Source organism: Equus asinus, chromosome 3 (assembly GCF_041296235.1).
Source record: "Equus asinus isolate D_3611 breed Donkey chromosome 3, EquAss-T2T_v2, whole genome shotgun sequence".
In the NCBI taxonomy this organism is placed as follows: domain Eukaryota; kingdom Metazoa; phylum Chordata; class Mammalia; order Perissodactyla; family Equidae; genus Equus; species Equus asinus.
The window spans coordinates 149,838,164-149,852,022 of record NC_091792.1 but is presented as its reverse complement, the minus strand read 5'-3'; the positions used below and the strand labels follow the sequence as shown (position 1 = coordinate 149,852,022).

At 45.5% G+C, this 13,859-nt stretch overlaps 1 protein-coding gene across 1 annotated transcript; it reads right to left on the bottom strand.

Annotated features, from left to right (window-relative positions):
* Positions 1 to 6,755: 6,755 nt before the first annotated feature.
* On the bottom strand, positions 6,756 to 10,307 carry LOC106829608 (fibroblast growth factor-binding protein 1-like). Its single transcript, XM_044766685.2, has 2 exons — positions 10,137 to 10,307; positions 6,756 to 8,427 (listed from the first exon to the last, which is right to left on the bottom strand). Exon 2 carries the CDS (start codon positions 8,406 to 8,408, stop codon positions 7,224 to 7,226), a length of 1,185 nt encoding a protein of 394 aa, XP_044622620.2. The 5' UTR covers positions 8,409 to 8,427; positions 10,137 to 10,307; the 3' UTR covers positions 6,756 to 7,223.
* Between the last annotated feature and the right edge of the window lie 3,552 nt (positions 10,308 to 13,859).

Genomic DNA, 13,859 nt, shown 5'->3' with positions numbered 1-13,859 from the left:
AATGGTATATTTGCGTAAATAGAAAAAATTTATTCTAAAATTCATATGGAATCTTAAGGACCCAGAATAGCCATAATAACGTTGAAAGAATAACAAATTTGGAAGACTCACACTGATTTCAAAATATGTTACAAGATTACCATAATCAAAACAATATGATACTGGCATAAAGACAGACATATAGACCAACGAAATAGAATACAGAACTCAGCAAAAAACTCTCACAAATATGGTCAAATAATCTTCGACAGGGTGCCAAGGCCACTCAATGAGAAAAGGACAATCTCTTCAAAAAATGTTGTGGGAAAACTGGAAAGCCAAATCCAAAAGGACAAAGTTAGGCTCGTATACAATAAACAAATATTAATTCAAAATGAATTAAACACTTAACAGAAGACCCAAAACTATAAAGCTGATAGAAAAAAAGAGGAAAAACTTCAAGACACCAGATTCAGCAATGATTTCTTGGATAGGACAGCAAAAACACAGGCAACAAAAGCAAAAATAGACAAATGTGACTGCATCGACCTTAAAAACTTCTGTGCATCAAAAGATGCAATCAACAGAGTGAAAGGCAATCTAAGGAATGGGAGAAAATATTTGCAAATCATGTGTCTGACAAGGAGTTGATATCCAGAATATATAAAGAACTCCTACAACTCAACAACAAAAAATCAAATAAACCAGTTAAAAATTGGGCAAAGGACTTGAATGAGCAGTTCTCCAAAGATGATATATGAATGGCCAGCAAGCATGTAAAACGATTTTTGACATCACTCGTTGTTGGAAAAGGCAGTCTTTTGACTCCCACTCGGCCTCATAAGGATGGGCCTTGGGCCTGGAACACTTCCTTGTCAAGAGACAAAGAGTTCACACAGCATATGCTGGCCTTATCACCTTATGTGGGAATATCTTTTCCTGTTTCAGACTCAATGTTTGCTCCTTTGTTCTGCTTATATGTGTGCATCATGTGACACCTAGCCGATCCTACTACTGTATCTGTCCTCTCTGGAGAGGGGATGGAGTCCTTCTGCTAATTGCCCTGTGTCACTGTCAGGAGGAACCTGTTGGCCATGGGGGACTGATACCCACTACTGAAACTGGTCTTGCTGTCTGTTTCTGCGAGTAAAGCATTGTTCTATCCAACGGTTGACTGCATTGTCTCTTCCTCGGTGACGCCAATACTAAGATGCAGTGGGCAGAAGTGTTCAGACTTCTACTCCTGATACTAGGCAACAGATGTCACTTGCTCAACACTAATCATCAGAGAAATGGAAATCAAAACCACAATGAGTTACCACCTCACACTCATTAGGATGGCTACTATCAAAAAACAGAATATAACTAGTGTTAGCAAGGGTGTGGAGAAATTGGAACCCTTGTGCACTATTGGCAGGACTACAAAATGGTGCAAATTCTACTGAAAACATCATGGCCTGTTTCTCAAAAGGTTAAAAATAGGACAACCATATGATCCAACGTTCCTGCTCTGGGTGTATTTTCAAAAGAACTGAAAGCAGATTCTCAAAAATACATTTTCACATCCATATTCATAGCAGCACTATTCACAATAGCCATGGGGTAGAAGTAATCCAAATGTCCATCCATGGATGAATGGATAAACAAAATGTGGTATATACATACAACAGACTCTTACTCAGCTTGAAAAAGGAAGGAAATACTATCACACGCTATAACGTGGATGGATCTTGAGGACATCATGCTAAGTGAAATCAGCCAGTCACAATGATGAATACTGTATGATTCCACTTACATGAAGGATCTAAAGTAGTCAAATTCATAGACACAGAAAGTAAAACGGTGGTTACCAGGGAGTGGGAGGAGGGGAGAAAAGGGAGTTGAGTATAGTTTCTGTAACATGAAAAATTCTGGAGCTCTGTTTAGCAACAATGTGAATATACCTAACACTACAGAACTATACACTTAAAAATGATTAGAATGGTAAATTTTATATGGGCTTTTATCCACAACAACAACAAAATATTTAAACAAATAGACATTCCTGAGCCTCGCCCTCAGAGATTCTGATTCAGTGTGTGTGGCGTGGAGTCCGAGAATTAGGTCTCTAGGGCTCCCCGGATGCTTCTGGTCCTCAGACCACACTTGAGTAGCACTGATTTACATTACATTTCATCATTTAAAAAACACGAGACTGTTATATGGTAGTTTTTCTTAGTACTTTTTCTTGAGAGTTGCTCTAGTGAGCTTGGAGTTGGGTAGAAAGCAGTCTGTGCCCAAACCCATGCAAGCCCATGATGTTTATGTATTGAAAGCGCAAGCTATAGAATTGGGCTGACCCGATTCCTCTTCTGGCCTGAACACTTCCAAGCTGTTGGATATAGGACAACTCACCCCTCTGAGCTACAGGACCTTAGTCTATAACTAGGAATAAACCTGTTTACCTCATAGGAATGTGATGAGGATTGTAAGAGGGGACAAGTGAGAGGCGCAGAGCCCTTATAAGAAACAGAATTGATAAATGGGACATAGTAGATGCTTAATGTGTGTATATTTTTTTAGAAGCTCAACTGCAGCAAACTCTCCTGTCCCCACCACCTGCAGCCTTCTGCGTCATATCTTACACACATGGAATGCGTTGTCTTGGTTCCCACCACTGGTAGTTACTACGAGGTTGAACCTAGTCTATTAGCTTACCTCTCCCCCATCTAGTGTCTTGTAGAGTGCTTGAGACATAGGAGATCATAAATAAATATATATTAACCAGATGAAATTCATGTAGAAGCTGTATTAGTGGTTCTCAATCCAGGTTACACATGAGAACTATCTTGGAATTAGATAAAAATACTACTGTCTGGTATAAACTCCTGAGATTCTGATTTAATTAACCTAAGGTAGTGTTTCTCAACCTTGACTGTACACTAATCACTTGGGGAAACTTAAAAATCTAGTGCTCAGGCCACATGCCTACCAATTACTTCAGACTCTCTGGGGAGGGGACCTAAGCATCAGTATTTTTGAAAAGTTCTCCTGGGAGAGTCTATTGTGGAATAAGGGTCCCGGAGAGAGACAATTTATGTTCACAAGCAGTGGATTCCTCACATGTTCTTAGGTAAAGACAAACACAAAATTAGGAGGGAAGTAAGTCACTATTTTGTGTGTGCCTAATAAAACCTTATTTTCTGTCCTTTCTTTGTTGATTTAATTTACTTCCTGTGTTTAGCATTGCTCTTTCAAGTTCACTTCTCCATCTTTTTGGCTATTGTATTGCTATTGGGTGACTGGAGTGGGTTGAAGAGTGTCCCCCAAAACTTCATGTACACCTGGAACTGGTGAATTTGGCCTTATTTGGAAACTGGGACTTTGCAGATGTAATCAAGTTAAGAAGAGGTCCTAGTAGATGAGGATGGGAGACTGGTGACGCCCTAAGAAGAGGGAAATTTGGACATAGATACACAGGGGATGACTTCATGGGATGATGGAAGCCGGGATTGGAGAGATGCTCTCCAAGCTAAGGTGTGTCAAGGATTGCCAGCAGCCACCAGAATCTAACTGACAGGCCTCCATTGCTTGTTTAGCCAAAAACAATTTGGGAGGTGGATTGGGGAAGGAGGTGGATAGATGGACGGCCAGTGAGATGTGCTGGATTCTGGTGATTCAAGCTGGCACTGCTGTAGCTGTGAGTTACCACACAGAGCCAGTGCGGAGATGTGGTTTTAAAAGAGAGGGAGACATTGCCACAGCTTCAGGGGGTCAGATGTGCCACCCTTCAGCACCTCTTACCTACCTGAAACCTTCCTGTGTCTTGCTATCAAGGGAAATCATTTCTTAAGGGACACATACACAAACACACACATACAAACACACACATGCACTTACACACAAACGCACACACACAAATGCTGGCTCCGCCGTTTCATATACAGAAAGTCCTCAGAGAGAAAAAATGGAGTGCCAACTTGGATAGAAGCTAATGTCAACTTTGTGTTGTCTTTTTACATTTTTTTCCCCAGTATTTTTAAACCTTTCCCTCGGGATGTGACTACCTGGAACGCTCAGCAGGAATGGACACTTTAGCTTCTGAAACTTTCTCTTTGTAAGAACTTAGAAGGGGGTGTACACGTGGAAGGACTGGTACATCTTGTTCACATACGGCTTGGCCCAAGGCCAAAGACCACAGACATCACTCCTCTCATCAAGTGAAGAAAATCGTGAGCTTCAGAGGCAGAAAGTTCTTGGGGACCTCCTGAACTAGGTCCCTCACTTACAGACTCTGTCATTTCAGGCCTCCTGAGCCTGGCAAGTTGCTCAGCTTCTCTGAGCCTCAGTTTCCTCATCTAGAAAATGTGGGGGGTAACACCTATCAGATGGGGTTGTTGGGGGATTGAATGAGAGAATGGGGCAAAGCCACTGGCGCATACCAGGTGGTCAATATGGTGGTTTCCATTGCCTTTTTGTACTGAGAAAAAACACCTCACATTTTAAGAGTTTATAAAAGGAGTTTTTGACCCCTCCTAGACAACCAGTCTTGTGCTGTGGACTTTAGACGGTCACTTGTCTCAAACATCTACTATGGAAGCCGTGGGGCACCAGGTGCTTTAGATTTCTCAACCAATATCAGTCTAACAACCTTTAAAGACGGTGTCATTATCCTCACTGTCGAGATGAGTCCCTGAGCTTGGACAGGTTACATAACTGAGCCAGAGGCCTTGGGTGGGAAGCAGGAGAGGCAAATCTCTAGCCCAGGTCCAGCCGACTCTCACGCTGGAGTAAATCTCCTCCCGGCTCTGCCAGTGGCTGAAGGTCATGAGTGAGCAGAAGATCCATCAGCTTCCTGGGTTGGAGGGGATCTTAAGAGGGCTGTGGGTCTGGTCTAGTCGGTTCTCCAATGTCTACATCACTTGGACCAGACTAGGGTTATTATACAATGACCCCTGGAAGCATTTAACAGTCTATTCCTATCTCAGGACTGCAGTGAACTGAGATGTCTGATCGGGGGAGGGGAGTCACAGGGCAGAAAATCTGTGTAGACCTTAAGGGAAAATGACCTTCCTGAGGTGTGGCTAGGAGGAGGTTGGGGAGGGTCCGGGATGTTGGGTCAGTTCCCTTGGGTATAGGGGTAAGGTGCACAGGTGTGTCCCTGGGCCCTGTCCTACAATGACACTGCAGTCTTTGATGTTTCTGAACACACCAAGCAGGATCCAGTCGTTGGAATAGAAGCATCATGCAGAGAGAGATTTGTTTTCTTTTTAGTCTGCTGCTTTTTTTTATCCCCAGAACATTGCCTAGCACATAGTAGGTAAAAAATAAACTAGTAAATTAATTTCAAACGATTTGCACTGACTGTTCACTCTATTTGGAACATCCTTACCTGAGACAGGCACCTGGCTTGACTCCTCACTTCATTTAGGTTTAGGCTCTAAAGTCACCTCCACAGAGAGGCCTCCCCTGATCATCTCATCTAAGACTGGTTACCCTCCATCACTTCTACCCCCTTCCCCTCCTTTACTCTTCCTCTCTATCCCTTGTATACTTGTGGGTTTATCGTCACTTTCCTCACTGATAATTCCATGGGGCAGAGCACCCGTCCTCTGTGTACTGCTGTATCTCCAGCTCCTAGAACAGAGTCTGGCAGAGTCAGTGCCCAATATTACGTGTTGAAAGAAGGGGTGAATGAATGAATGCATGCATACTCCATAGGAAGATCTTAGCACAGTGCCTGGCGCATAACAAATCAGAGACAAATGTCAGTGTTGATGATGTTGGTGATGATATCCAAATGTCACTCTGGATTGGCCACTGATGACTCTCTATGCAGGTCCTGGTAGGTTGATGAGTGTAAGAGGCCACTCTTCCACCCCACCTGCCATTCTCCCTGCCATTGATAGACACTCTAAAGAACAGTGCTTTTACCAACACCTGCTCCTCACTTTGTGCTCCTTGTGGAGTTGTGACAAGACATTGGGGGCACATCATCCTCTCTAACTCTTGACTTAAAACACTTTCAGAGCCTTCATACACTAACATGGAAATGACCGATAGAACTGACATCCTTGCATCCCACCACATTCTTGCCATGTGGCTTCACCCATCTTCCAGGATTTTCTCATCCTTCGCTTTTATACATGTTGTCATCTGCCTAAAGTGCCTCTATTCTGCCCTATTTCCCTACACCTACAGAGGCTCTCCCCAAAGTCCAGCTTCAGTGCCACCTCCTCCAGGAAGCTCAACCTGAGATCTTCCAGCAGTTTCCACCTCCTCCCTCTGGTTTTCCATGCTGCCTTTCCTTTCTTCCATTAGAGTTTTCATCACAGGACACTGTACTTACCCAGGCCCCTCTCCCTCAGGCCAGAAATGAGCCCCTCAAGGTCAAGCGTCCCCCATATGGTGAGTGGTAATGGGCTCTGACTTGAGTCAGTGAAGGGCATCCCTCTAGCCTTAGGACTTGGCTTGCAGCCCTACTGGGTCAATTCCTGCCTGCCCCCCTTACCATCTGTGAAACACTGACAAGTGTGTTAATCACTCCATGTCCCAGGTGTCCCACTTAAAATCAGGGCGCCTAATTATTACAGTCCAGTAAGCATCAGACATCACAGTCTAATGGATGAAAGCTTAAAGAAAGGGATTCTGGAATGGGTCATCTTTGGGGATGACTTAGGATGGATGGGCAACAGAAGAATGTGCCTTACATATTATTTTCATTGATATATTGGGGCCTGATTATGAATTCATTTGGAACCATACATAGAGAAACCAAACAATAGTTAAACATATTTCTGAAAAATGCCTAGAGCTTTATTATCTTTGTTAATTTGACAGAAATTGCATTGCACTGAAATCATCATTCTGGCTATTCAATACAAGGGCACACTGTGCATGTACACATAGCTTTATAGGCAAGAGAAACATACCTTGTGGTAAACAGCCTCTTAAAATCACAACCAAGCAAGTGAAAGGAAATTTAAAAGGAAGTCTAAATTTAACTCTATTAAACAAAGGAAATTTAAAAACACAAAAACAAGGATTACAAAATCTATTGAAATATCCCACTGCACTTCCATAGCACAAAATTCATACGTATTTCATAGAGAACTTGGAAAGCTTTATAGCATACAGAGGGACTAAGAACATGATATTTCCTGAAGACTCAACCAGTTTTAGCCTCATTACGATTATTTGTCCTGTAACACAGCACTGAAGATTTGGCAGAAGATGCTCCCTGACTCCACGGCAATTCAAGTTGTCTACTGGGTTGTATCCTGGTCTGTCTGCTGGGCTGTCTCCTCGTCCATCTGCTGGGCTGTCTTCTGTCCTTTTACACGGGGTGACTGATAGATTATCGTTTTCTTGACTTTGACGCCTGAGACATCCTTACAGTTGGGTTTGGGGGTGGTAACTTCATTGTAAAATGACTCCGTGGGGGTGGTCTCTTCCATCTGGGGCTGCTGTGTAGTGGTGGCCTCTTGCACTTTGACCTGCTCAGTGGTGGTGGTCTGTTCAATCTGGGGCTGCTCTGTAGTGGTGGTCTCTTCCACTTTGACCTCCTCAGTGGGCGTGGTCTCTTCAATCACGATGGGCACTGTAGTGGTGGTCTGTTCAATCTGGGGCTGCTCTGTAGTGGTGGTCTCTTCGACTTTGACCTCCTCAGTGGGCGTGGTCTCTTCAATCACGATGGGCACTGTGGTGGTGGTCTGTTTAGTCTTGGGCTTCCGTGTAGTGGTTCTCTTTTTCCCTTTTGTCTGCTCCGTGGGGGTGGTCTGTTCAATTATGATGGGCGCTCTGGGGGTGCTCTTTGTGACTTGGATCACCTCTGTAGGGACAGGTGCAATGGTCTGGATCCCCTTCTTTGGAAAGAACGGTATGACTTTTGTTGTACCCTTGGAGGGGGCCTCCTGGGTTATGATATGCCACCAGGGGGTGATGTCCCTATCCCACTGGTTGAGATCATCGATCAGAGTGGAGTATACCAGCTTGAAATTGGATTCTGGAAACCTCCTACTGCAGATCCTGCTCCTCAGGACCGTGTTGGCATCTTCACAAAGGTTCCTCTGGCAGCTTAAACGATAGGCAATTTGTCTCCAGAAGATCATGTCACTTTTATAGCCCTCTATGCAGGAAGTTGGGTTGCCGGTAAAGACACAGGAAAAGTCGTGGTCCATTCGGGAGCACACGGCCTTCATGGCGGTGCCCTCCTCGTGCTCCATCAGAGTCACAGTACATGAAGCCTGGTCTGGGGTGACAATTACGCCATTGACCAGGGGCTTGTGTTGCCCGGCTTTCTGCACAATTTGGGGCTTACCCAGAGTCATCCAATCATCCTTGGTTGCCATATTGTTTTGCAGTTCCCATAATTCCTGTGCACGGACCACCAAGAGCACCTGAGCGGCCAAAAGGAGGAAGGGCAGCAGGGTGAGGCTGTGGATCCTCATGGCTTCAGCTTGGTGGAACCTGTTTGACAAAGGGTAGGTGAGTCATTGCTGGGCAGCAGTTCAGCAGTACAGGGCTGCAGGCTGACCCTCCCTCCCCACGCACACAGGACTGCCTGCCAGCAGTGAGACTAAGCATCCTTCTGGCTCCTGGATACTAGATGAGCAGCCCAGCCGTTCACATTTCTGCTTGACTTGAGTCTTGAATGTGCAGAACCTCCTGCTCTTCATTCATTCCTTCATCACTCTCTGAGCCTCCTTAACTCTCACTGCCTCATTCACTCCCTCATTTACTCCTGCGGTTTGCTGACTCACTCCTTCATTTGTGATTCAATAAACATTTATGGAGCACCTGCTATATGACACGGTCTAGACTAGATGTGCAATTTTTCAAGGTGAATGAGCAAGTCATGTCTTAAAGAGCTTAGAGGAAACTTTTGGGAGGAATTTAAACAGCATTAATCAAGAGTCTGTCCCAACTGGGTCTCCAATGAGATCTTGGGAAAGTCACTCTCCCCCTCTGTGTCTCAGTTCCTTTACTGGAAATTGAGGTGTTGGATGAGATAATTGCAAACTCTCTTCCAGCTCTAATGTGCTATATTTCTAACTCCTGGTTCCGTGTGTATTCAGATCACTCCACGAGGAGAAACTATGTGGTAAGTGACATGAAAGGTGACGTCTGACCCCAGTTTAAACCTGCATGGGGTGGGACTCTCTGAGATGGGTGGGTTTGTGAGGGGGCATTTGGGATGCAGTAAGAATCTAAGGAAAAGCACGAGGGAGGGGAGGTCATTCAGGTTGACTGGGCAAATGGAACCGGGGGATGGGGTCCATTTCCGCTAGTCATTTGCATCTCAGCGTTGAAAGTGGAGATAATGTGTAATTGATTTCTGGAGCCCTGCTGTAGCACAGTGCTGGGTACATAAACCCTCAGTCAGTGCTTTTAAAAATATATCATCGAATAAATAGGCTGACCTAAAATGCTACACTAAACTGCATGGATTTCATCACACGTGCGATAAAAAGAAATATGCTTGAAAGGAGAAGAGAGATAGGGTTTCTATTCAACCCCTACTATGTGCTATGTCCTCCACCAGCATTCTAGTCTCAACTTGTTCAGTCCACTAAAGAGCCTGCCTGGTAGGTGATAATAAACCACCCCCAGGTAACAGACGGGACAGGTAAGGCTTAGACCAGTAAGTAAATGGCTCGAGATCCCATAGAGGGCAAGTGATCAAGATGGAACAGGCAGCCAGAACTTATCTCTCTGCCCCTGTAGACCTACCCTTATGGATGGATTCATGCCTTTATCTTTACTCTACTTTTCAGAAAATATTGGCAACAAATAAGCAAACTATGAACCACTCAGGGTTTGGTTTGGTGCAGTTCATGATAAGATGATTCATATTATCAGTGCTCCATTACAAAATAAAATACAGAATTTTGTCTGCAAACCAGCTGACTCGGAAAATGGCCTGCATCTCATTTTCATGCTGGGCTTATGGCCTTCCCTCAGAATAGAGAAAGAGAAGACAGTCACAGGCAAGTGGGCTCCCGAAATGAAGGGTGAGACAAAGGTTGGGTATACCAGACAGAGACCCACTCATTCCTCAGGACGTTAGGACTCAGCCCTCACATGTCCCCAGTGGGATCCAGACCCCGGGAACCTGAGGTCCTTGGGGAAGCTAGAGGGAGGGTGGAATGAAGGTCTTAGGAGAGCCAGGCTCTTACCTTGCTCAGAGTGTGCAGATCCAGTGCAATCCCAGATGCCAGAGGGAGCCTGTAGGCTGGCAGCTGTCTCGTCTGCAGTGAGAGGCAGGGGAGGCCCTTTTTATAGGAGCCCAGGAAGACAGGGTCTTACAACAAACGTGCCTGCGCAGCTTTGTCACATTCCTTCCAGCCACACCCCTTTTGGAGGGAGCCAGTTTCTGCAGGAAAATGGTTGATGTAATCCTGGGGGGAGGGGGTTACATGTGGGACATTAGACTTGCTTCCTCCAAGGGCTTCCCTTTCCCCCAGTGGCCTTGTTAGGAGGACCACTGAGCCTTGCCAAGACCCTTCCTGGTGGGATGAGGACCCCAGCCGCAATATCTGTGGGGAGTAACAATAACTAACATAAAAAGCAATCATATCTGCCAAACAGTGTGCTCAGCCCCTGTTTCCTGAAGCTCTCCCTAATTCTCCTCACATCCACTCCGTGATATGGGGAGCTCTGATTCACCCTTTTCACAGATGGAAAATGGGAGCTGGGAGATGCTCAGGGTTTGTCCAAGGCACAGGGCTGGCAAGAGGAGGAGCCCCGGGTTTCAACCTGGGCCTCCCTGCATCCATCTTCTGCCCTCCTCCTACCTGCCACTCTCAAGACACGTGGGGTAAATGAGTGACTGACTCTGGGCAGGCCATCTCTGTGTCCGTGTCCCTGTTGTCACTGAGGCCCTGAAGTTCCTGTGTGGGCAGAGGCATCCTGGGGCCCTGAGAGGCTGGTGATGAGGGATTCCTGATTTGGGGATTTCTGCAGAAGATGGTCACCTTCAGGTCACGTGTGGAGACCTCACTCTCGCCAGCCTTCTACGGGCAGAGTCTGGTACCAGAATGAGCTGGTAGAAGCCTGGACCAGCACTGGTTTGGCTGTGTGACCTTAACTTCTCTGAACCTCCACTTATTGACCTACAGATTTCTGACAATAACAGTACCTCATTTAGAGCTACATACTAACATTTTTATTGGGATGAAGCATAACATAAAGCAGCACAGATCCAATTTAGTTCATATTGTGGTCTTTAGGTCATGTTGCTTAAAACAGACTTACATTGTTTGTATATACAACATACAGAAATACATTCACCTCCACCAAGAAGATGTAGACCTCACCATATTTTGACACTTCACTTATCATCATAATTTGGGAACCAAAATTTTACACTTTCTTCTTAATTCTTCTCTAAGGAAAACAGTAGTACAAATTCGATGATAAACGGAAACTGACCTTTTGCACTGACACAGCACAATAGAGAATTGTGGGGACCGGGGCACATTAGAGAGTTTCTGTGCCTCTAAAGGTCAACACTCAGTTCCAATTGACAAGCAAATTGGCAATGGGGCTCAGTATTGTCAGACTTTCTGAACTTTTAAGATGCCCCAAATCCAGGTATGTTTATATGAAATTGGGTGGGCACTTAACTCGTATCTTCTGAAAATGGCAAATTTCCTATAATACACAGATCAAGTCATAACTGTGATTGAATTCCATGCAAGATGATCATCTGTTTGAGAATTCCAAGGTCCCAGAGCTGTGGATGTTGACTGGTTCACTCGGTGTTTTAAAGGGTCTTTGCATGAATTCCACTGGAGGAGGCCATTTCTCTAAACTCCAAGCCTCTTTAAATCTGCCCAGTTAAGGACCAGCCCCATTGTCCTGACCTCCAGCCCACAGAAGCCGTGACCTCCACTCACAGGCACTCAGTGAGGTATTTGGGGGACTATTTGGACACTGGCAAGATAAAGCTGCATGATCCTCAGGGAGATGGAGATGAAGGTGGACTCTGAAAACACGTGAAGTTCATCTTGATCCTCAGGAGGCAGCCAGATTCTTTCTGGAGGAAGGACTACATCCTCCAGAACACAAAGCAAATTTAGAAGGAAACAGGTGGACTCCAGGATCTTTTCTGAGAAGTGTTTCTAACTTTTGCAGGTGACGTGGAACTGCCCCCACTGGCTTCCTCTGGCCCTTCAGCCTTCCTGTGCGCCCGTCCCCACTTCTGCCTCGATGTTTCTATTCCAAACAGGGGGCACCCTATTGGCCCAGGTTATGTAGTTCTTTCTCTGTTGGCTCAGCCTGTCGTTCCAAACTCATTTCCAGACACATACACACTCCAATCTGTCCCCACTAAACCACTCACCCAACGTTTCCTGAATACTCAGTGCACTCGTCCCTTTCCTGCCTTTACTCCTGCTGGTCCCCTTACCCGGAATGCCCTTCTAGTCCTACTTTGCCAGGCACACATTGGCTCATCCTTCAAGATCCAGTTCAAATGTCATCTCCTTTCTGTTGTGACATTGGCCCCCTGATCCTACCCTTGCGCCCCACCCTTTCATGAGTGTTCATGGAGAGAAATAGACCCATCACCCCAGCGAGTGTTTTCAACGTGCTGCATTGTGCTCAGGCTGTTCCCCCACATTAATTTGCATCTCGATATACTGAGAAAATGATACACTTCTACAGTGCTCAAGGGAATCTGGAGAAGATTTGGAGCCCCCGTGACGCTGTTCACAGTAGATTGCCACTCCCTGCCCCTCCCCATAGTCCCAGGACCCAGGGGATCCCTGACTCCTGGAGAACTGACTATGTAAAGTCTTATCAACTTGTTTTCACACAAACCCCAGGAGGAAGTTCCACCCTGGATCCTCATGGTACACTTGGCTTACGTGTACCCAGGTGTACCCAGCTGAGCTGAGGCTTATGCAGCCTATGTTTCTTGGCAAATACCACAGAGCTCTGAATGGCAGAGCCTGGACTGGGGCCTTGGGCTATCGGTGATTAACCTCCCAGGAGAGTGTTTTGGATGTTGTCTAATGGCGTTGAGACCCAAATCTGTCTCACTTCTAAATTGTGAGTAGACCCAGCCCTGCTGTCCTGTGTACCTCCGTGTTCTCCATATCCACAGCAGTTCTTGGCATGTAGTATGTGTATCCTCAGAATTGTTTTAATAATGAGTTGAGAAACCCACCTTCATCCACTGAAAAGAGTAAAGAAGAAAAACACTTCTTGGCTCATTCAACTGGGCAGTCCAAAGACTAAGTCTGGTTCAGATACACGTGGATCCAACGGTTAAACAAGCCGTGCGTCTCTCCCTCTGTCTCTGTCTTTCTCTCTTCTTCTCTCTCTGACTCGGTCCCTCCCTGTCTCTTTCTCACTGTCTTCTGTACACTCTCTGTTGCCTAGTTTCATTCTCAGGCAGGTTCCTTCCATTCGTCATAGCATAGGACATGCCCTTTCATCTCCTTAGCACCCATGGGAATGCCCAGGAAAACTCTGATAACCCCTCCCAGGTACATTCACTGAGTCTGATGTGGGGAACAGAGACACATGCTGGACAGCCCACCAGAAGCATAGGCAGTGGAGGATGGGCAGTTCTCAAGAAGAAAAGAGGCTTCTGTCATCCACAGAAAGAGAAAAGCCTGACAAAAATAACAGATCTACACTGCAATAGGTGTTCATTCAATGGAGACAAACGTTGGCTAGTTGACTAGCTTGTTGAGAAAGACTTCCTTGAGGCTAGGTGCAATTTAGTTAGTTAGGAAAGCCATATCAAATTCATGGGACAGAACTATTCTTAATCTGTTTGAGGATCAGTAAGTACACTAGTTGCTTAAGGAAAAGGTTTGGGAAGAATACTGCCTTGATGTCATCAGGACTGTCTCTTTGTTGGGGATTTGAAGTTGAGAAATATTCAC